Source organism: Periplaneta americana, chromosome 13, assembly GCF_040183065.1.
Source record: "Periplaneta americana isolate PAMFEO1 chromosome 13, P.americana_PAMFEO1_priV1, whole genome shotgun sequence".
Lineage (NCBI taxonomy): Eukaryota > Metazoa > Arthropoda > Insecta > Blattodea > Blattidae > Periplaneta > Periplaneta americana.
The window spans coordinates 86,363,394-86,388,448 of record NC_091129.1 but is presented as its reverse complement, the minus strand read 5'-3'; the positions used below and the strand labels follow the sequence as shown (position 1 = coordinate 86,388,448).

The window sequence follows — 25,055 nt, the reverse complement described above, 5'->3', positions numbered from 1 at the left end:
TAACGTAAAAAACAGCTAAAAATACAAAACAAAACACAATCAGTGAAGATTAATGCAATTATTTTTTATGAATAAAATATGATTTAAAATCTGGAAAGATTTTATAATCGTTGATAAAGCAGTACAATTAGAGGAGTTATGGGAAGACTAAAGTATCGTCTGAAATTTTCGAAGTCATATGTAATTACTGAAGCTTTAACAATAAGCTTTTGTTTTAACCCTGATCACATATGCCTGATTTATCAGTCTAATGGGCTTTCAAGGCTACCATGTCTACCAATTTCACTATGCTACCCTCTAGCGACTGCAAAAGAAATTACGTTATAACACTTATGGAATTGAATGGAGCAACTGTACTTCCATCTAGCAGCTTTACCTAAAACGCCTTTTCGACGGTAGAGAGACTGGTGGTTGCCCTCATTTTATGTAGCCATTTCATACCATGGCAATGGCCAATTTGATAGAGGTGCGATCAGGAGTTTCAGCGCGGAATAAAAGTCTGTTTTCACATATATAGTACGAGTAGTTAAACTTGATAGTTCTATTTGTTTAGAAATTACATTAATTATAACTAAGTTATTTTAAAATAATTCTATAGAATGTTACTTACCCCTGCTGACGGCCAGCGCTGGCACATATATGACCACCGAGTTGATGAGCAGCTGGTGGAAAGTCCACAAAGAGGAAGCTATTACACGAACACTTCGGTTAAATCTCATCTCCAAATACTGGAATGGTGGGAATTATAATGAGAAAGTGATTTCGTTCAATATTTGCAATACAATTCTTCATGTATTACTCCTACACAAAAGGAAACACCCTGTATTATATGAAACTTAATTGGATTAAGAGTTCGCTTTGACTTACTTCGTACATCGACGTTATCTTGAGGTCATAGAAGACGGGTAGATAAACGTGGTACGTCACTATAGCAACCAGCACGAAGTCCACGCAGATGAGCCAGTGTAGTGTGCCGTAAAGGTAAATTTCCGTGGGAGCCCCCATTGTCACGATCCCACTCAAGAAGCTGCAACGAACGACTCGTAGAATTATATAAGTGTTCAATATAGACATAAAGTATACTGGATTTCTTATAACGTAGCTGAGTAATTTAGTACTTCAATGATTACGATGTTATCAAATGAAATTAATAATTTATGTAGGATCAAGTTGTGTTTGGTGTTCTCTGATTGCTCAATAGAGAGGTTTTACGAGCTGAACTGTTTTATTTGTGCTATCCATTTCGCAGTAGCTTTCCCTGATCATAGGAAGTTTTCCCCATTGCGAATTTGTTGCTCAAAAATAAAAAAATGAGTAAATAAATAAATAAATAAATTGGTAATCTGGTAATTCAGTAAATCATGAGGTACGTAACTAAGTAGGAAAGTATAAGTACTTAGGTGAGTTAAAAATAAATATGATACTGTTTTGTTTTGTCTTTTTGTAACAGTTAAACATCTCCTATGTTATTTATTTCAATGATGTATGTTGTACAAAGTTACGAAATTTTTCCCGCCGACCAAATGCTATTTCGAGAATGATGAGCTAGACTCGAAGCGCACGAGATTTACGAGGCGAGACTCGAAAGACAAGTGCAATGAACACAGCGAGCGAGAGCGGAAGTTAGCTTCGTTCATCTCTAATCACTAGGCACCAAAAACGAACTCCAGGAATGGGAACGTTCTTGAATAATGATTCAAAGTGTTGGCTCTACATGCTGCATAACTTCTCATTATGTGGCTGTGAATGCTGGGACAGGAAACAAGGGAAACTTGTCCACACCTGTGGAGTAACGGTCAGCGGTCTGGCCGAGAAACCAGGTGGCCCGGGTTCGATTCCCGGTCGGGGCAAGTTACCTGGTTGAGGTTTTTTCCGGGGTTTTCCCTCAACCCAATATGAGCAAATGCTGGGTAACTTTCGGTGCTGGACCTCGGACTCATTTCACCGGCATTATCACCTTCATCTCATTCAGACGCTAAATAACCAAAGATGTTGATAAAGCGTCGTAAAATAACCTACTAAAAAAAAACAAGGGAAACTTGAGACGAATAAGATTTATAATAAATATATTATTTTTCTGACAAGAATTTCGTGTTGTAATTGGATAAAAGTCTCAACGAGGACGTAAAGCGGCGATGTCATCCGTTCTATTACGTCCTTTTCTTCAATTTCGTTCTAATAACAACGCGCGTTCAAATCTTACCACCCTTGCTACCGCTCTGTTATCTGCAGTCATAAACTAGACGTGATAGAAGAGTACAAATTTAATACGGTGCGTTACTCGAACAATTTCTTCAGTTAACCGGTACTTCAATTTTTACTTTTTACTATAAAACTTTCTAGAGTTAAGATGTTAAAAGTGTTACAATTATGAGCAATGATATGAAAGCTTAGAAAATAATTACTTTTTTTGTTTTTCTGTTTGTATAACGCACACCCAGTAAACATTGTCATATGTCGAAAATCACTTAATGCTTCCGTAAATTATTTTCAACGCATTGCACTAGTTGGAAGTATGAAATTCGAAGAATAAAATAGTAAATTATGAAAGGTTTTGGTATATATTTATTAAAATATTTTACAGCAGTATTTTACTAGGAAATGGCATATCTTTACAAGTCACAATTTTCGACTTACGACACTATTTTACTGGGAGTGCGATATGTATTTACGTACCAGTAAATATTTCTTTTTTCCAATGCTTCGTGACACAATGCAAGTCACGCCAGGAGATCCTAGACGGGACGGAGGGGAAATAGTTGCGCATGCCCACCTTGCTGTTCGTGGCAATAATCCAGTTTCACAAACATGAATTCTACACGTGTCTGAGAGTGCTTGCGAGTTTGTGGAAAAATATTTGCGTTTTTATTGTAGTGTTTTATTAATTTCAACATTGATGATTGTTTTCAGTATACCGAAAGTCTTTGTACTGGTTTAGTGATCGTTTGCTTTTAGTGTTAATAGTGTTGATAATAATACAGTTAATGAAATTTATGTACTTTTAGTTTAAGCTTATATAGTTAGCAGTTTTTTTGTTTATTAATTATAAATACGTCGACAAAGAGGACACAAGGATTGACAATCTATAGCAAAGAAGAAAACATTATTGCAAATATAATAAAATGCTGTGATGCAGAAAAAGAACAACAGTGCCTTAGCATTCCTATTACTAAACCTAGAGCAAGGACAGAAAAATGCTGTAATCTATCCACGAGAATGATACAGCTTATAAGAAATAATACTTACTTACTTACTTACAAATGGCTTTTAAGGAACCCGAAGGTTCATTGCCGCCCTCACATAAGCCCGCCTTCGGTCCCTATCCTGTGCAAGATTAATCCAATCTCTATCATCACACCCCATCTCCCTCAAATCCATTTTAATGTTTTCCTCCCATCTACGTCTCGGCCTCCCCAAAGGTCTTTTTCCTCCGGTCTCCCAACTAACACTCTATATGCATTTCTGGATTCGCCCATACGTGCTACATGCCCTGCCCATCTCAAACGTCTGGATTTTAAGTTCCTAATTATGTCAGGTGAAGAATACAATGCGTGCAGTTCTGTGTTGTATAACTTTCTCCATTCTCCTGTAACTTCATCCTGCTTAGCCCCAAATATTTTCCTAAGAACCTTATTCTCAAACACCCTTAACCTATGTTCCTCTCTCAGAGTAAGAGTCCAAGTTTCACAACCATACAGTACAACCGATAATATAACTGTTTTATAAATTCTAACTTTAAGATTTTTGGACAGCAAACTGGATGATAAGAGCTTCTCAACCGAATAATAACATGCATTTCCCATATTTATTCTGCGTTTAATTTCCTCCCGAGTGTCATTTATATTTGTTACTGTTGCTCCAAGATATTTGAATTTTTCCACCTCTTCGAAGGATAAATCTCCAATTTTTATATTTCCATTTCGTACAATATTCTGATCACGAGACATAATCATATACTTTGTCTTTTCGGGATTTACTTCCAAACCAATCGCTTTACTTGCTTCAAGTAAAATTTCCGTGTTTTCCCTAATCGTTTGTGTATTTTCTCCTAACATATTCACGTCATCTGCATAGACAAGAAGCTGATGTAACCCGTTCAATTCCAAACCCTGCCTGTTATTCTGAACTTTCCTAATGGCATATTCTAGTATAAGAAATAATAATAATAATAATAATAATAATAATAATAATAATAATAATAATAATATTAATAATAATACTTACTTATTGGCTTTTAAGGTACCCGGAGGTTCATTGCCGCCCTCACATAAGCCCGCCATTGGTCCCTATCCCGAGCAAGATTAATCCATTCTCTATCACCATATACCACCTCCCTCAAATCCATTTTAATATTATCTTCCCATCTACGTCTCGGCCTCCCCAAAGGTCTCTCCACCTCCGGTCTCCCAACTAACACTCTATACGCATTTCTGGATTCGCCCATACGTGCTACATGCCCTGCCCATCTCAAACGTCTGGATTTAATGTTCCTAATTATGTCAGGTGAAGAATACAATACGTGCAGTTCTGTGTTGTGTAACTTTCTCTATTCTCCTCTCACTTCATCCCTCTTAGCCACAAATATTTTCCTAAGCACCTTATTCTCAAACACACCCTTAATCTCTGTTCCTCTCTCTCAAAGTGAGAGTCCAAGTTTCACAACCATACAGAACAACCGGTAATATAACTGTTTTATAAAATCTAACTTTCAGATTTTTCTACAGCAAACTGGATGATAAAAGTTTCTGAACCGAATAACAACAGGCATTTCCCATATTTATTCTGTGTTTAGTTTCCTCCCGAGTATCATTTATATTTGTTACTGTTGCTCCCAGATATTTGAACTTCTCCACCTCTTCAAAAGATGAATTTCCAATTTTTATATTTCCATTTCGTACAATATTCTCGTCACGAGACATAATCATATACTTTGTCTTCTCGGGATTTACTTCCAAACCTATCTCTTTACTTGCTTCGAGTAAAATTCCCGTGTTGTCCCTAATCGTTTGTGGATTTTCTCCTAACATATTCACGTCATCCGCATAGACAAGCAGCTGATGTAACCCGTTGAATTCCAAACCCTCTCTGAATAATAATAATAATAATAATAATAATAATAATAATAATAATAATAATAATAATAGGCCTACTTTATTGCCAGAACAAAGATACATATTTCTTTTTTATATGAAACACACTACCACCCCCCAGAATGAGTAAGTTACATACTCGTGCTGTAGGCCTCGGTAGCGTATTGGTATAGCGCTGGTCTTCTGTGCTCGAGGTTGCGGGTTCGACCCCGGCCCTGGTCGATGAGATTTAAATGTGTTTAAATGCGACAGGCTCATGTTAGTAGATTTTCTGGCATGTAAAGTAACGCCTAAGGGACAAAATTCCGGCACAACGGCGACGCTGATATAACCTCGGCAGTTGCGAGTGTCGTTAAATAAAGCATAATTTAAATTTTTTACTCGTGCTCGGGGGACATTCCACATATGCTCGCGACTAGTGTCCAGGCTGTACCGAGCCATGTGAAACAAAAGAGAGGGGGCAATATGTTGGTACCAAAATTCGTAACTATATAATTTAAGAATTGTCTGCAATCAAGTGCAAGATTTAGCAATTATATTATATTATATTTTGAATGCACTAAAGAAGATACAGATTTTTTTAAGATGTCATAACATGTTATCAGAACGAAATGGATAAATGGAATGTGTGTTTCAGGGATTATCGTTTAATTCGTCGAAGGAAAATGTGGGAACAATTTTCAACAAATCGGTAAATAATTACGACTTCTTTGACATTGTAATTTTCGTTCAGGAGTAATAAGTTAGTCGTCTCTTACGAAACTACTTCAGCGGTCATAATTATTTACTTCTTTGATGAAGTTTACCAATTTTGGGAACAAAAATATTAAAGGGCTACGTATAATGTTCCGTCATGTTAGCGACATTTTGTACGGTTCAACGGGTCTACAATATTTCTCCAGTTAAGGAAGAATGAAATTGCGTTTTGGGTGAAAATTTAGATGTACTTTTCATTTTTCCAAGTAATTATTTATTTGGTTTTCCATCTCTAAAATAGTATATCATATGTGACTATATTAATATTATATCCATTTAAATTTTTTTGAAAGAGTATTTAAATTTTAATTTTAACGCTTATATTCTAAAAATGTACGGAATTTGATGGGAAAATTATGTACTATTTTAAATTTTCCAATATATTTCTTGAGTTTTCCTCTGCAGAATGCTATATAACACATAATGTACTGTATGATTAAGCCTATACTAAAATTACATTCACTTTCTTTTTGAGTTTTTCTAAGAAGGGAGTCTAGTATGTATATTATGTCATTCATTTTTTCTGAGCTTTTATTTAATCTACAAAAGTGAAAATTTCAGGATTTGTTTGTTTAGGTGTTTTACATTGACTGGAACAATGTCTTTCAAATTTGCTAAATTAGTTAAATATTGCAGGGGCTAATGTACTTAAAATCGTAAAAAAAATTACGAATGGGGGAAAAAAAAAACATTTTCTCAGTAAGAAACTAAACCAGATAAGACTACTGTATAGCACAAAGTCAAATCATGTGTACATGAGTTGCATAAAGTCAGTTGTCTAATTTCAACATTCCTTATGCAAGACGTAATTTGTCCACCGCTGTGGAATAACGGTTAGCGCATATGACCATGAACGAGCGGTTCCGGGTTCAAATCTAGTTAGGACAAGTTACTTGGCTGGGGGTTTTTCCGGGGTTTTCCACAACCAATTGGAGCAGAAATGCTGGGTAACTTCCGGCCTTGGATTTCGGACTCATTTCACCGTCATTAATTCACACATCATCATCCATGGAACAGCCTGGGTTAAGTTTGTGGTGCTGTACTTGACCAAGAGCATGGCTGTTCGGCTACCCAATCATTCACTGTTAAGCACAATAATAAGCCTCAGGCTGCAGTGCAAGCCTTCGGGTCCCATCTCCGCACAAAGTAAAAAAAAGAATAATTTAATTTCATCAAGATGGGCATTGTCGTAACCCTTTATTGCCTTCCGAAACTTGTGAAGTTAGACAGCAATTCTGGACTTAGTTTCTTTAAAAATCTTTACCTGACTACTAAAGATACAGCTACTGGGATGACTCTCAGATTCTTGCTGCCGTGCAGATACTCTTCTGTTGTGTCAGATTTCTTGCCCCAGACTCCGAAGTACAGCCCTATGAGTGACGTCGCCACAAGCATGACGACTAAGAGAGTGTAATCTAGCCACCCGAATAGATGCTGCTGCACGAGGTTCGTGTGTTCTTGGTCGATCACCATGTTGACACTAGTTGGATAGATTTCTTTCAGTTACTTCTAATATAGAAATTACAGATACAGTAACTAAAATCAGTGTTAAGAAATATTTCTTTCATTGCGTAAGGAGCATTTTAATCCGCAGTTCTGGGACACATTTTTTAGAACATAGTTTACTTATCCTAATTCAAATTTTAAGTAAGTTGTTATTTATACACGTATTACAAAACCCCAGATCACTATAACAGATTGCTCAACGGTAACAACTTTTGTTAGGTTTACTATGCTGTCATCTAGTTGTTACATAAAGGGTCACGTCTTAACTCCCATTTGAATTGAATCGGGGATTGCAGAAACAGCACATGTCATGAAAACTAAATTTTTCAGTGGACATAAGAAACGGTATTACTGGTGGTAGACCACATCATTGGTTGTAGTACTGGCTTCTTCAGGCAGAAGCCTAATAGATTTGTCGTTTTATACCAAATTTATTGGAATCTAATGAATTGTTAATGAAATAAATATATATTATCTTGATATGTGCTGTTTCTGCAAGAATTCAAAATTGTAGTATAATAATTTCAGTTCAACTAAAGTTTATTTGTCAAATTAGATATATAATATATGCATAGGTCTACTGTTCAACATATAAATGTACTTATTTTTCCACAATAGGCCACTGAAGAATATTATTGTAAAATTCTTCATATTCATGTGGTATGTAACGCATTAGTTTGCGTATATCATCAAGCTTCTCTCTTTGAATTGGCACGATTTTGTCTGGATATTCCAATGTAGAAGGTAAATATGGTATTTCCCTTTTATACGTACTGATCATTCTCATGGGGTCACATTGAAAAATAATTGTTTTTCTTCCATCATTTTAATAATATCAAAAGAAATTTCGAGCGCAATTACGAAGGCAGTAAAAAAATAAGTTTCTCTGGGGCCGTTTACAGAAAGAGAACAAAACTTCATGGAAAGTTTTATTTGCACAGATACAGCAATTGTTGAATTCTTTTTCAACGTATTTACCACCAGAATTGAGACATTTGTCATTCAGTGGGATAAGTTTTTGTATCCTTGTGTCTTAGATGTCTGCCGTCTGGAATCGGAACCAATGTGTCGGCACATGTCTTTGACATGAGTTGTTTCTGTGCGCTTCCAGGATTTCACAGGTCTCCAAATGTGAGACGGCTATACTGACATATGTGGTTTCTGCATGGAGTGATAGTCCTATATCAACAGTCCATAGAACTCGAATAAACTCATTTTGTCACAAATAGTGACATGTACTGTTTCTCCAATCCCTGATTCAATTGCTTTAGCGACTGTACTGCCATCTCGTCTTCGTTTACGGCCGGACGGGTGACAATCCTGGCGGCTGTTCTCTTCAAAGTGCTACCGATTTTAACATAGAGATGAGCATCTGATATATATGTGATCAGGGATAAAACTTAATTATTTTGTAATTTTTTGTTCGGACCTGAAGAAAATTACATGTGAGTGAAATAAAATATAACTTAAATTAATTTTAATAACATCTGAAATAGCATTTGAAGATTGTATGTAGAGATCAAATTAAGTAAGTTTAGTAAAATTTTCAGAAGGAAAATTTAGAACTTCATTGCTTACCCATCTTTGAGTCTATAATACAGACTTATAACATATTCTTGAAAAATGTAAGATTATTTGTCAAAAATCTTAGCTACTTATATTTCATTCCATAACATCTGACAGGCGACGTAAATATTACCGGAAGAGGAGGAGAGTAATATAATATTCTTACTCAACCAATAACAGAAGTCCCATTCTAGGATTGTCTTTAATTTGGGCGGGGATAGAACGTTTGAGACCGCCCAACTTCAAGGTAAGCGTAGAATGAGACCTCTGTCATTGGTTCAGTGGAAATTATCCTTCTCTCACTCTTTCTTTCTTTCTTTCTTTCTCTCTCTCTCTCTCTCTCTCTCTCTCTCTCTCTCTCTCTCTCTGCTGTCAATATTTACATCGCCTGTAAGTATAGACCCATAGTTGGCTGACATATTTCAAACTCGAATCAGAAAATTTACGATATTGACTTACCTTGTTCTTCCAGCGTGATTTTCATTTAATAACAAGTGATTATTTACACAAAAAAATCGATTACTTTGAACCTCTTGCTTCTAAGGAATAAACCATTCCCTGTTATTACGACTGTTCATTTCTTAGAATGAATGTGCGATATTGGCCAAAAACGCTTCAAAACCGCCTTAAAATCAATCAATCACAGTTATGTTTCTTGATAAGACGCTTTGTAAAGAAGCGTCTTATTGTACAATACTTGACATGTAATCGCTCTGAGTGATTGGCAGTAGTATTTAGTATGCCGTGACAGATAGCAGTTTGCTTTTATGAACTTCATTACAAGGAAACATAATAATGTCTTATTGCTGTGGAAGAACCTATGATTTTTTTTTTGTATCAGTAAGGCCAGTTGTACGAACAAGGAATTAAGTCCTGTTAAAATTAATTCCATGGTTATGCGAGAAATGTGTTGTACAAACTCGGAATAGTGCACTATTCGAAGGATATCTTCCGAATAAGCAATTCCATGCTTTCAGTCGCTGTTAAATTGTTATCTAGAGAACAAATTATAAATAGGCAGTAGCGTTAGACAAAAATCTCTGATACTGATTGTGAATTAATATAGCCTATATTTTTTAGAATGCGAAAACAAAAGAAAATAAGGCGTAATAAACCTGATGTATGAAATGAGTATGACGATGAAAATTTTACGGCAAGATTAAGACTAAAAATGGATACTGTTTTAAGCGTACAGGAATCAATCAATACTGTTTTAAATTATGATGATCACGGCAAGATCACGGGAGTCTGTAGCTAGGTTATATTTTAATGCTCATACTAATGCTTACAGGAATGCAGAACGTAATACTGGTATTGGAATATTACAATATTACCTCATGAATTTGTTTAAAATTAAATTTTCATTATTTAAAAAATTAGCATTTCTTTACAATGGTGGTAGTGTGAACTATTCATATCTGTAGGCCTACATAATATTTTAAATCATCAGTAAAACAGTATCCATTTTAGTCTAAATCTTGCCGTAAAATTGTCATCGTCATACTCATTTCATACATCAGGTTTATTAAGCTTTGTTTTCTTTTATTTCCACATTCTCAAAAATATATAGTAATTCACAATCAGTATCAGAGGTTTTTGTCTTATTCTGCTGCCATTTTGTAATGTGTTCTCTAGATAACAATTTATCGTTTTAAAATTAATTCATTCATGAATTCATTTTCCTCGACGAAAATTTATACAGTAAATGGTGATTGGTACACGTGATGGTGGTATTAGCACTGTAAGGAAATGCAGTTAAACTTTATGCATACCAGGGGCGTCAACTGTAATGAAATATAGGAATATTTGTAGACGAGTTATCTCTTTATGCAATATTCCAAATCTAATGTAAATGTTGATACATACCTTTGAGTGAGTTCTGTTCACAAAAGTACAATACGAGAAGGAATTTTGTTTATTGTTCACATTTCCTAATAATAGAGGTTTAGAAAACTTTCAATATTGAAATTTAGAATCATAAACAGTTTGTGAAGAAAATTAATAGCCACTCCAAATTTTCTTCCGTGTTAATTATTATTATACAGTATGCACTTGCTTGTAACTATTCACACAGATTATGAGCGTCGAACATTCATCTACATTCTGTAGGCTTTCTTCTGGATTATCACCCTCTTATTGTTTTTAGGATTCTTGTAGTCTTGTACATTATCTGTTATTTATTATGACAACATTTACGTAGATATGTGATAATACTAGTATGTTGGTGCATAATTTTAAACGTAAGGTTCATCGTTATTAGAATTCAGAATCATAATGTTCACCTATAAAATAATCTCGTAAATATTTCACATTCTCTTAATGTACAGGGTGAATCATAATTATTTTCAGGAATCAATGTATCAGAATACTTTAAAATTTCTTTACTTGTAATCATATGATGTTTTGACCAAATCTGCGTTAGTTACTTTTTATGTTTTTCCTTGTGCACATACACGATTAATTCTGTTGCTATAGCCTACTACCGTGTTAATACAATGGGGAATGAACTATACATATTTTTATAAATATGGTCTCCAAAACAATTATTATCTATGGTATATAAAATTTATAAAAAAAACACACACAGAGTTAGTAATTCAAGAATAGTTGTTTGTTTATTTCGTTTCCATACAAAGAAACATAAATTTCTGTGAAAATAAAATAATCTTTTCTGAAATTTGAATAACCCTATATTTTTTTAAAATAATATGATACAACACTTTTTATGGCATATTTTCATACACAGAAAAAACTGTTACACCGTTACAATATTCGTATCATTATTTTATGTGAACATAATATATGCATTATTAATTAAATTCATTTCTTAAATAGGCCTGTTATGTTTAAGTGAAATCAAGTATGTTGTCTTTTGTATTAAGAAACGTTGACTTATTATGCAATCCATTAATCCAAAGTCCTTCCTCTTTGGTCCACCGTTGTGGCTGAGAGGTTAGCGAGTGTAACTTCGAACCCAGCGGTCCCGGGTTCGATTCCCGGCAAGGACGAGTTGCCTGGGTGAGGTTATTTCGGGTTTTTTCCCTCAATCTTGTGGATGAATATCAGGTAAATTTATCAGGCGATTGGAACCACACTCATCTTCGCCACTTCCTTTCCTTCCTCATCATCCTTTCCTCACCCGTGGCGGACCTACTCGGCGGAGGAGTTTCGCGTCGGACCGACAGGGGGTCCTTGAGGGAAGTTGCCGAAGCAGAAATGGTATATGGATTTCTGTTGGCTGTAGGGACCAGTCGTTAGGGAGTCATGTGGTTGGGTTGGTGCGCGTAGGAGATCTATGGCACGCAACTCATTCCATATCGACGGTTAGCGCAATAGACCTCAACAGGTCGCAGTGCTGGGTCATCCGTGCCCACCTCACTTAAATTCCATTCCGTTCCTTCCTCATTGAGGCATAAGTGTACTACATGATCACGTTTATGTAGCCTATATCTCTGATTAACTAGGAATAGTAATAATAATAATAATAATAATAATAATAATACTAATAATATAATGATACAAAAAATGTATTTCTATTCTGACAGAGTTACGTACGTAAGGCCTTCTCTTCCACTCAAGCAGAGAATGAAAAGAAAAATGTCAGCCGTAATATAGTGAATTGACTGAAATTTTGTGAAATGCGTTTATTCGTATCACTCTGTATATGTTGTTCGGGAACCATTAAAATGTTGCCATGCGGAAAGTCCCTCACTAGCAGTCAATGAAATTGCTATCATTACTTCTCGGAGAGTGTTGGACATTCTTTTCGCATTATAATATCTATAAAATATTTGCAAACATAAACGTTTTGTTCCATGTGTTGACCTTAAAATGTTGATATGTCAGTTACACATGCCTCAGATAAGAGTATTACAACCTTCATACACTTGCTTCATAACCAAGAACTAGAATACTAGGAAATAATTCAGGAATGGAATTCATGACAGTGTGCAAAATATAATTTAGTACTTAAAAAAAACACTCTTTGTGGACTGTTCACAGATTTTATGTACGTATATGATGAGGGCTAGAGATAAGACAGGAAGAAGTTCCATGATATGCATCGCGAATCGAGTAATGCTGTTGAAGCTTTGTTAAATGCAGACTACTGAGTAACAATAGTTCTATACGCAAGTACATCATTCCTTTGGAGCCATTAGGTCTTTCTTTTTCTGATATTTAAATAAGGTCTCTAGAGAAGATGAAAATTTCTATTTTTTTTTTTTAAGATTGAGTTCTCATTTTTGTACACTTATGTCTCATAGCTTCCTAATAGATTTACCAAAATTTGGCATTTATACAATTTTTTTTTCAGTTATTCTATTTAGAAAGGGGGGAATTTTAAAAATTCTTCTCCTCCTACAAATTTGATTTTCAGTCTCAAGATTTTTATATAGGTATCACCTTTGCCACGTTAGGAACATAACTATTTAATAAAATTTTTAAATATGACAGACTATAGAGAAAAAAATTATTCGTAAAATAATCCCAACATAACTATCCCCAACTAACAATTATTGTTTTGTTTATGTCATATAAGAGAGGAGTGATAGTAGGAGGAAGAAGAATAAAGTGCATACGATTTTCTGATGATATGGCGTTGTTAGCATAAGAGGAAATGATACTAAAGCATATGTTACTGGAACTAAATGACAGCTATAAGCAGTATGGGATGAAAATAAATGAAAATAAAGCGAAGAGCATGGTCATAGGAAGAAAAATACAGAAGATAAACTTGTGAATTCTAAATGAGGCAGTAGAGCAAGTGGACAGCTTCAGATGCTTGGGGTGTACTATAAGCAGTAACATGAACTGCTGCCAGAAAGTCAAAAGGAGGATAGCAATGGCCAAGAACCTCTGGAAAAAGAACACTAAGGAAGAGACTAGTGAAGTGTTCTGTATGGAATGTGGTATTGTATGGGTCAGAAACATGGACATTACGACGAAGTGAAGAGAAGCGAATAGGAACATTTGATATGTGTATGTGGAGAAGAATGGAACGTGTGAAGTGGAAAGACAAAATAAGAAACGTAGCTGTGTTGGAAAGAGTGGGTGAAGAAAGAATGGTACTGAAACTGATCAGAAAGAGGAAAAGGAATTGGTTGGGTCACAGGCTTAGAAGAAACTGCCTACTGAAGGATACACTGAAAGGAAGGTGAACGGGAGAAGAGTTCGGGGTAGAAGAAGATATCAGATGATAGACGATATTAAGATGTATGAATCATATAAGGAAACAAAGAGGTAGGCAGATACTAGGAAAGACTGGAGAAAGCTGAGTTTGCAGTGAAAGATCTGTCCTTAGGGCAGGACACTAAATGAGTGAATGAATGTCATATAAATTTGTTTTAGTTTAAACGCCCTTAAAACTTTTCAGACATGTGGGGTAGAGTATTAGGAGTCATTTAAAAGAAAAAAATAAATAAATAAAAATACATTTCTCGTCCAAAAATGTCGTAGGTTAAATCTATAAGCCGCTCTTTTTAACCAGTGATGATTTTGTAGAACTCTTTCTGAATCTCTTCACACATTTTGCCCTCTAATCCTTTCCTGTATATCACCTACCAGTACCCGGAAAAATACAGACATCCGGAGTATTTTACCGATTAAGGTAAAGAGAGAATCATTCAAGTTATGCAAAGGCAAGGATAGATGTGAAACTGGTATTGTATTGAAACCTAAATTATTTTTCTGTTCCGTCTCTGCTAAAATGAGTCAGCTGTAGACTTATAAGATATGTTGTTATATTTTTTAAATTCAGCATTTAACAACAAAAATCTTAAAATTATTTAATGTTCTGCAACTTTTATTCTCTATATCGTCGTTGTTCCTGTAATAACTCCTACTGACACATTTATCGATTTTGACATTTTTGATCTGTTAAATAACTTAAATAGTGATACAGTAAATAATAAAATCTCCAATATGTAATTATATACAAATTTGTTTAAAAAATGTAAGAATTCACAGTTTCCTATATATTTCTGCTATAGGATGATGATGTAGTTTTTCTTCCTACTGAAAAATTTGATATTTTGCACATGGGAGTTATTGCAGGAACAACGACGATATATTCTTGAATAATTATTTGCAATATCATATCTTTAATTTTCCGTAGTGAGAGCGATAGCGACCGACCGTCCACGGACCTCGGCTCGGAATCATCGTGAACGCTGTTTACACGCGTGCATTTTATAAAGTCCGGCCTTTGTAACGAGAACAAAGTGATCTAACGCTAAGACGTAAAGGCTTCGTGTGGAATATGTCGTTTCGTGTCACACATATACGTCGTTGCTATGACTTTATTTCATCCTCGGACTTCGATGCATAACATTTCCCCGTGTAAATCTCGCGTGAACCTGAACGACTCTTAGACAAATTCACAGACAGGAGAGCGACCATTTGCCATGTCAAAGAGTATACGACCCAGAAACAAAATTTGGGCCACCTGGATTTTCCAAATTCCAGTTATAACATACTGCTCATGCTCAGTAAGTACTTAGATTTTGTTTCTGGGTGGGTACATGAGTACTATTTCTATTATTCACCGACTTATATACAGAAGTGCACACGAATAAACAAATGTAGACATACACTACCAGAGTGTGCGGTGAAACTCCTATTGAAGACTGACCTGTTTTAACTCGCAGTGCTCTCCGTGTCAAGCAAAGCTAGTTATGATCGCCGTATACCTAACTTGTATTCAGAGTGACGAAATGAACAAGTAAGGCATCACTCATGAGGCACTAAACCACGAGAGAATGGAGTATGTGACTATATCCTTTTCCCTACATGGTATACATCTGTGACTAGTAACATAGTTTACTAGTTAGATTTAAGGTCTTTGAAGGTAGTTGGTGTAATTTATTCACCGTTTTATATACATTTTTTTTCTGTTATATTATATTCTATTATATTTTTACACAGCCATTCCTAAAAGTAGGTTCTTTAACTCTAGGAAAGCGCGTTAAAATTGACTATTGTAAGCAAGCGTGTGAAAAATACTTTACCACTAGTAACTAAAATACAGAATGATCCTTATTTTTGACGTTGACTTTCTGCAGTCTAGCTCTTGTACAAACTGAATACTAAATGCCGACTACGAAAACCGGGAAGAGACTGAGGATATTGTAGCGATTAAATTCGAGATAGGAACCGTAATTTTTTCATGTTTAGTTGTGGAGATATTCGAGGCAATACCCAGAAGTCAAATGGGGAATTAATTACTTTTTATCCATAGTGCGTAGTAATAGGTGTTAAATGTCAAGAACACAACAGCGAAATGTTGTGTGCGACATGTACCTATGCCTGAAATGTTCGTATTTCTTGGCTTCAGCGTGAGAACTGCGAATGAAATTGTAGCTGGTGTGTTTTCAAGTACTGTACTGTGAGTTCTCTGTGCAGTGTCTCAGTTCAAACTGATGTTGGAATACGTATCTTTTTCGCATTGTGAAGTAAGGTAAGCACATGATATTTACATTGTGTACCTCAAGCAGGCGACGGTTTTCAAAGCGATTCACCCGTTGTCCAGCGTTGAACTAGATCGTAGGAAATCTGTGTGTGCGGTGCCTGGAGTGACGAAAGTGCAATTTGGAAGTTCGAGATGTTCGACAAGGACATGTTGGACTTACAGTCTGAGCTTAAACTCGTGCATACAGAAGCGTCACCCACGGAAGTAATACTTGCCCCATTAGACATTTGAAAAAAATGCAAGATAGACTATTGGTTTCTATATTATTTATGCACGTTTTGATGTGGCCTTCGAAGACGGCATTTACTATTCACCCTGTATTGAGTGGGGATGCTGCAGTGGAGAACTCGGAGGGAATTTTTATATACTAGCACTAATGAACAGATGCCTAGATATTAGTGCACGACACACATTGAAATTGATTTCATTTCGCTACACTCGGACTGCTGCCTTGTTATGCAAATATCCCTAATCATATGATATTTCATTTCTAATAATTATATTGTAAATAAATTTTTCCCTTTGATTGTAGGTTTCATTACATTTTTATTCTATTATATTAACCTAAAGTATTTTCTTTTATAAAAGTTATATTACCGGTTGTTGTGTATGGTTGTAAAACTTGGACTCTCACTTTGAGAGAGGAACAGAGATTAAAGGTGTTTGAGAATAAGGTTCTCAGGAAAATAGTTGGGGCTAATAGGGATGAAGTTACAGGAGAATGGAGAAAGTTACACAACGCAGAACTGCACACAATGTATTCTTCACCTGACATAATTAGGAAAATTAAATCCAAACGTTTGAGATGGGCAGGGCATGTAGCACGTATGGGCGAATCCAGAAATGCATATAAAGTGTTAGTTGGGAGGCCAGAGGGAATAAGACCTTTTGGGAGACCGAGACGTAGATGGGAGGATAATATTAAAGTGAATTTGAGGGAGATGGGGTATGATGATAGAGACTGGATTAATCTTGCACAGAATAGGGACCGATGGTGGCCTTATGTGAGGGCGGCAATGAATCTGCGGGTTCCTTAAAAGCCATTTGTAAGTATGTAAAGTATTTTATTTTGGTGACCTTTGTAATCATATCCTTGCATTTTATTTGACCTTTAAATTTATTTTTCTTTTTACATTTTTAACATTACTTCGTTTCCTTTTCATTTATGAATATATTAAGCAACCGCTTGTGAAACCTAGTTTTATTCCTTTTTAATTTTATTGCATTTATGAAAACTCGTTTGAGATACCGATTCGCTTTTTATTTTATTCACTTGTGTAATAGTCTGTGGTATTTATTTTCATTTAATTCCACAATATAGCATTATTTGGAGATGGCAAGTTTCATTTAATTTGCATTTTACAAACTAGATTATATTTTCATAGGGCTTTTTCTACTTCAATTTCGTTTTATTCAAACACTCATTCCCACATTGCAGTAGATGGTTTCATTTCGTTTACATTTTACTATATTTATTCATTACGGTAATTATATCATAAATGATTTCGATTCCTTTGTACTTTGTTGTGTACATTTATCGTTTAATATGATAATTGAAGACCTCCCTCAAAGGTTGTATATCATATACCATATGATATACAACCTTCTTTGAGGGAGGTCTTCAATTATCTTTATTTTATGTACATTACATTTTATGTCAAAGTTAGTATTTGTTACATGTACTTAATTATATTAACTGGTGAAGGGTGAGAAAATTATATAAAAATTCTTGTAGCAAAGATGGCAGAGCGGGTTTGGCGTGGATAAGATTGGGAGCATGGAAGGGTCACAAATTTATCAACGAAGGATACTGCATTTTGTCCATTACTTCTAGAAAAGGAGTCTTAGGAACACATTCTAGTTCACTGTACAGAAACAGAGAATCTCAAAAGAAAATATCTACACCCTCCATGCTAGGTCGCAATAGGGATTCTCTTGCATATCTTGATTCTCATGGGGAACAGAATACGAATAAAAGGCTAGATTGTTTCTCTTCAAGGCGAGGTAGCTTAGAATATCTGCTGTTGAAGTTTATGATACGTACTGACGAAAGAATAATGCTGCCTATTTAATTGTAAACTTTTATGTTAGTTGTTAACTTAAGTTAGGTATATGATGTAATGTGTTTTGTATGTACCACTTGCATATTAATCTGTTTTATGGAGAGTGGTTGGATTTTAATCATAGGTGAGGAGGGAGAAACCTACAAATTAGGACCAGTTGTGCAGTCGAAAGACCCGTGCTCTGGATTTAAGGGCAAATTTTGCTAATGTACATAATTCATTTGTATGTATAATTTGTTAATAAATTCACTTTATTAATCTACATTTAATTATATGTTTTGTTAGTATAAATATATACAAATATAAATACATGCAAATAGTTATGAATATGGATATGATCACAGGAGCTTACTTCTTCAAAATGTGTGATATCGAAAGAATGGTATGAAGAGAAGGACACGATGGCATGAAAATTAAAATTAAATTAGAAAAATAAACTGAGAATAAATAATTAGAAAGAACACAGAAATACATGAGTAGATGTATGAATTCCTGTGATGAAAATTGATTAAAAGCGGAAATGTAGGAGAGAAAAACGAAAAAAAGAAAGACAAAATAATAAAACGAGTAAGGATACAATTAGATCAGAAGAAAAGCAAAGCAACAAAATTGCAACTGAATAATGCAATTCGATTAGAAAATTATAAATTGAATGTACATTGTAACAAATATGACCAAGAAACTTAGACCTTTCTATGAAAAAAAAAAGTGTTTTTAAAATGTCAGCAAGATGATTCACTCCCTACAAGTTTCTTGCCTTCCTTAGAATTACTGTGAGAGACTCGTCGCTTGTTCAGAATCTTCCTGACGAAGGGAGCGAAAAGTACCAGATCGGTTTGCTCTTTGTTGGGTTCTTCTGTCAAGCAGCTGACAATTGTGCCCACCAGCATCATGATGATTGTGCCAAGCAACGTGTAGTAGGAAAATGATAGCTTGTATAGCACGAATACGTCATCTTCTGTAGTATCAGTCCTGCAACAAGAATCAATTGAGTAACATTGCATTATCGACAACTGTATAGAAATATCGTCATTAGGTAGAAGGAGTTTAGTAAGTAAACCATCATGCGGAGTGACCTGGACTATATGGAACCGAGTGTGGAGTGGAATTGAATTTCAGGAAAGGGCACTATGACCCAGCACTGCGTCCTTTCACGATCAATTGCGCTAACCGTCAAGTTTATTTAACTAAAAAATGAAACGTGATTATTGCGCAAAGCCCTTGAGGACTAATTATATATAATTACTTATTCCTTTCTTTGTTTCTTTTTTTTTCCTTACATACATACGATACATTGCAGGACCGTTAGATTCTACCGGCCGTCATAATATTTTGTTTTATACTTGCTATATTAAAAGTGTATTTACAACTAAAAAGAGTTAACTATAGGTATCCTACAAGCAAAACTCAGTTCGGACTCCTCGCGGCGCGCATGCTATACCTCTCTACTCCCCTGCAGTAGGCGTGAGAGCGTGGTGAGAACGGGAGTATACGTCATCTGCGCGAGACAATCACGCCCGCTGGTTTATGCGCACTGAGGTTTCCTTTTGGACGCCTATAGAATCGTTTGCTTTGCCTGAGGTGTTCAAATTGAATGTCTGTAACTATTAATAGTTGTTAGAAAAATATATGTGCAGCCTCAACGACGTATCAGTCTGTCGAGACAATGAGTGTCTCTACGACATATTGGTCTCCAGATTACTAATGTGCGCCTTTTCGTAAATTTCGATAGTCTACTTCTAAACGTAAACAGCACGTGGACAGTGTAGACTATGTCGAGTTTGTACTCTTACTCTATGTAGACATATTATGTAATCTATTTTCTGAGTTGGTGAACTTGAGTCTGAGCAATGCAAGTATAATAACACATTCTTATTGGAAATGACTGTAGGTTTAGAAAATAAAACCAGATGAAGAGTATAAGCAAGAACAATCTAATTCACTTTTTCAAAGTTTTGAGTAAATGCCTTTTTAATGTTCAAAATCTTGTGGCACAACCAATAATGTAAATTTAAAATAATTTTCTTTTACCATGTAATCTGAACACGTTTCCGAACAACAATGACCAACAATAAGAAATAAGGAATTTCGTTTTGTTCTCTTCCCATGGTCTCGTTTCCCACAGAATCCCATCACATTTGCCTTAAACTTCTTCTTCTTCTTATCATATCTATAGTACGTATTACTGCTATGATTTTTCTTATTATTGTTTAATGAACTGAATTCTGTGTGGTCGTAACAAGGCATTTCCTGCAACGTGTTTAATTTCGTCGAAACATAGCTACATTTCTCTTTTGTTACAAACAAATAAGCTATGCTTACTTATAATTGAAGCTATTTTAATTTTAGTTAAATGCATCGTGTACTTACTGAGAAGTCTGTGTTACATTGACGCTTGCTGGGCATCCGTCCACTCTTAGCGGTAACATAACTGGCTTGATCTTCTTCTCGCTTGTAGCCTTCAACGTACCGATCGCAATCCAACTCATGAAGATCAGACTCACTATGCTGCCAGCTAACGCACCCTGGACCATTGGGAAAATACTGCAGTAAGTAAGAAATATGGACGAGTATGTGGAACGCAACCGACTGGGATAGGACGTATGGAGAAATGGAGTTACGAGACTAAATATCTTTGAAAAGGATGCGGTAAAAATGATGTGGGATGAGAAGCACTTGAGGGGTCATAGGTAAATCCGGAAATCTCCACTTTTGGTGGAAATTAAGCTAATAATAGATAACGAAAGTTGAATGCGTTTTCTATGAATTTTTGAGTGGTTATGTGGCAAATCTGTTGTCATCCCTTTTAATTAGCCATTACAATTTGCATGAAAAGTAGTCGTGACAATCTCCAGATAATATTATGAAGCAAGGGCGGCATTCTCCAACACAACCAATCATGGTATGGTATCAGTACCATGTAGTATGACTCAGCTGATTTATGGCGGGAATAGTAGATACATGTTTACGTTTTTTGTGTGTATATGTGTGTGTTTTTTTTACTTGAAGTGATGGTACCAGGACTATAATAAATCAGGATTTTAATAAATATTGTAATAAACATTTTGAAGCATATCAAGAAAGTAATTATTATTATTATTAGTGACTCCAGGAACTGCATTATGGCATTTCCAAATCTCCAAATATAAGAGGTTTTTCACCAAGAACACTAAAATAGGTATTATGTCTTAGGGAAGAGGTGAACCACACTGCAAAATTGACATAGGCGCTTTCGCCTCCGTTAATGAGAAAAATAAAGCATTCAATACACCTGAGATAATTCTGAAAGGGATATTGTTAACGACGCAAAAAAGAAAGGTGCCATACATTTGATTAAGCACTGTGGAGAAGATTAATTCTGTATCAACTGTCTCCAGTACTATAGTACAATAATCTGTTGTCAGTAACTGAAGGAGAAACTAGGATTTCTAATGTAGACGATTTATGGTACAGAGCGAATGCAGAACTAAATGACTTCATGGTGTGAAGAAAAATATATATCGAACTGTTAGGAATGAGTTAAATATGTTGACTTAATACTGTAACTAGAATTACAAGATCATTTTTTTTTAAGAATTCTTAGTATTGTGGAAAAAATAAGTGCCATTTGAATTGTGAGGAGTGAATTAAATATGTTCAGTAGTTAAAAACTGTAACTAATATTGTTATAAAAACATATTTTAAGTTTCCTTTCTCATAGCAAACGGTCAATCTCAATTATTTAGCAGCAAAAACGGCAGTCTTCTAAATTTCAATTTAATTTCCAAGTATAGCATACAAATAATATATAATACCTTTCAATATGTAAGTAAAATTTTCAAGGATCAGAAAAAGTATCCAAAACAGTTTTTGGCTGATATTTAAAAACATACAAAAGTGGAGAATGACGTGTTTGCTATTAGACCCCTCACTTGGTGGAGTGTAAGTGGATAGTTTTTGGTCGAAACAAAATGAAATAAAGGGAGGGATAGCGTGGGAGAGATGAAATAATAAGTGGTGATGTAATAGGTTATATATATATATATATATATATATATATATATATATATATATATATATATATATATATAGTGTAAGATTCGATGGGACTAGATACAATGTGCGCGGATAAGAGTGATAAAGTAACATGGAGAGGAATAGACTGCATAGTAATAATCTCACTTATTCAGACGTAATGTATTAGTGCAGGCATGTCAAAAATCAGACACTGAAAGTGCAGTGTATGTGCGCGGAACGCCGGTCTGTGCAGATTGCGTCATTCACGTGTTGCTCTTACCAGTTCTCAGCGGGAGGGATGTACAAGAATCTATTCTGCGCTTCTAATGTTCAATTAAATTGACATTTGGACATTATAAACACACTTAGCAGAAGGAAAAGACACAATTATTGTCAGTGTCTATATTTGACACTAATTGTAACACAAGGAACAATAGTCTTACTCAGTTACAATTCACAATGCAGTCGTTTGTAAAGAATCATTTATTTACATGATTTGTATACAGTATTTGAAGAAAATATAAATATTGCAGTAATTTCGAAACAACAAAAACGAACACAATATTTCATTTTACGTAGTAGGAACTGATTATTTCAAAGTAATACTTTTTCATTGTTCTTCAAGCATTATTGGAACCATTGGTGCACAAACGTTAAAGAAAATATTTTACTCCCAATTGTACTATGCAATAGGACATTGTGAGGCTTTTACATTGGAATCATTTCCTTGCTGAATATTAATATAAATTCACATTATTATTAATAAATTGGATAAATTAAGCTTGAATTTAAATTTATATATAGTTTATTTGGAAAACGTTGAGAGCAAGTATTAGCAAGTTGGGAGTGTTACTGAATTGAGTTAAAAGAGTACTTCACAAGCTGTGAAGCGAGGACATTTTCTTTATGTCAGGTTTAAAGATTTATTAACATAAGTATATTAAGATAATATAGTAACGTGAGGTGGAAAATTCGCCATTATGTATTATTTTTCCAGAAAATTTTTCCACCTTACAAATAGTTGCTTTCTTCCTTCCCTTACAACCTCAAGAGCCTCACATGTATTACTCACTATATTCTCATCACTTATCAGCTCATCAAATAAATGTTGTAAGTCGTCTAACCATTGATGGCTGTGTTAGTACAGACTCCAAAACAATATCATTTTGATGTTTGTCTTGCCGTGAGAGTATTACTAGTTAAGAAATAAGAGCAGGCGAATATCATATTTTGAGAACTTTACTAATATGATTTAAATTCTCATATCACTATTAGGTCCACATGACATGATGAAAGCCTTTTATTTTAAAATATTAGGCCTACTATTGGCTGAGGAAAACATCATAACAGTTATGTTATATGATTCGTGATTTCTCTTCTTCGTTATATCTGTGGACTCCTCACTTTATTTTCCATAACGCATTCACAATCACAGCTCAATGAACACCCTTACTGATCTGTGTTATTGAAACAAAAGCTGATCTGCTACTATAGGTACTGTACAGCCCTGTCGCGTTCCCCTCCAAGCCGACTCACTCCCTCCAGGTACGGGAATAGGAACTGCACTTTGCACGGAGACCAGTGCACAATGTGCAGGGTTTTGACATGCCTGTATTAGTGGATACAGCGAACTTGCGTATCGCATTGGAGGCGCTACTGTTGCTCTGTTACGTGGAGTTCGCCGCAGTACCTAGCGCTACCGACGGTCACGTAAAGAATATCGGTAAACTTTACACGCTGCCATCAGTCGATCAGTCTGAAAGCTGCGGTGAGGGAAGATATTCCTGTGTAAGTTGAGCTAAAATGTATTCTAAACTACGACCTGTTTTACACAGCCAGGCTAGGCGTATTGCTTTTAATTTCATGAAGTATTTTGACACGGAAAAAAAAATGGAAGACGAACAGCGATTCCTTTAAACTAAGTCACAAACCATTTGTTATAGTTGGCAATCATAAAATATTATAAAATAAACGTAATATTTTGTTTAAACATTTTAATATTAGTTGCAACAATCTTCCAGTCATGATTTACTTATCTATATATACATTCAGCGAAATTCCTCCATTGTTGGTAACTTTGGGTAGCAGCGAGTTTTATGTGTCAAGACGTATGATGTAACACGTCACGATTACTCAGTCGCCGATACGCTTATTCGCTGTGTCGACCAGTAATTCTACAGGATGTTATAAAAATAAAGATTCCCGAAATGTCAGGATATTAGTAGGCTTAATATATAAAGTTTAATGCACGCATTGTATTCTTCACCTGACATAATTAGGAACATTAAATCCAGACGTTTGAGATGGGCAGGGCATGTAGTACGTATGGGCTAATCCAGAAATGCATATAGAGTGTTAGTTGGGAGGCCGAAGGGAAAAAGACCTTTGGGGAGGCCGAGACGTAGATGGGAACATAATATTAAAATGGATTTGAGGGAGGTGGGATATGATAGAGACTGGATTAATGTTGCTCAGGATAGGGACCAATGGCGGGCTTATGTGAGGGCGGCAATGAACCGTCGGGTTCCTTAAAAGCCAGTAAGTAAGTAAGTAAGTAAGTAAGTAATTAAGTATATAAAGTTTAAAGTCTCTACTTACAAAACAAATAAG

At 35.2% G+C, this 25,055-nt stretch overlaps 2 protein-coding genes across 3 annotated transcripts in view; both read right to left on the bottom strand.

The window, feature by feature from the left end:
- Positions 1 to 290: 290 nt before the first annotated feature.
- On the bottom strand, positions 291 to 7,319 carry LOC138711643 (sodium-coupled monocarboxylate transporter 1-like). Its single transcript, XM_069842775.1, has 4 exons — positions 7,111 to 7,319; positions 868 to 1,027; positions 611 to 728; positions 291 to 304 (listed from the first exon to the last, which is right to left on the bottom strand). The coding sequence occupies exons 1-4, from the start codon at positions 7,317 to 7,319 to the stop codon at positions 291 to 293; spliced, it is 501 nt and encodes a 166-aa protein (XP_069698876.1).
- Positions 7,320 to 18,019: 10,700 nt separating this feature from the next.
- LOC138712082 (sodium-coupled monocarboxylate transporter 2-like) overlaps positions 18,020 to 25,055 on the bottom strand; it is a 71,011-nt gene continuing 63,975 nt past the window's right edge. For both annotated transcript variants that reach the window (XM_069843476.1, XM_069843475.1), the window contains exons 12-13: positions 20,820 to 20,974; positions 18,020 to 19,421 (exon numbers count right to left, since the gene is read on the bottom strand). In XM_069843476.1, coding sequence (XP_069699577.1) covers positions 19,172 to 19,421; positions 20,820 to 20,974 — 405 coding nt within the window. In that variant the 3' untranslated portion in view covers positions 18,020 to 19,171. The remainder of the gene's footprint in view (positions 19,422 to 20,819; positions 20,975 to 25,055) is intronic.

Bases quoted from the DNA above. Each gene is read 5' to 3' on its own strand.
- LOC138711643 (XM_069842775.1), bottom strand. From the start codon at position 7,319: ATGGTGATCGACCAAGAACACACGAACCTCGTGCAGCAGCATCTATTC. The intron at 1,028-7,110 runs GTAAAGATTTTT...CGTTCGTTGCAG, and splicing joins GCTGTATCTTTAGTAGTCAG to CTTCTTGAGTGGGATCGTGA. The intron at 729-867 runs GTAAGTCAAAGC...CCACCATTCCAG, and splicing joins AGATAACGTCGATGTACGAA to TATTTGGAGATGAGATTTAA.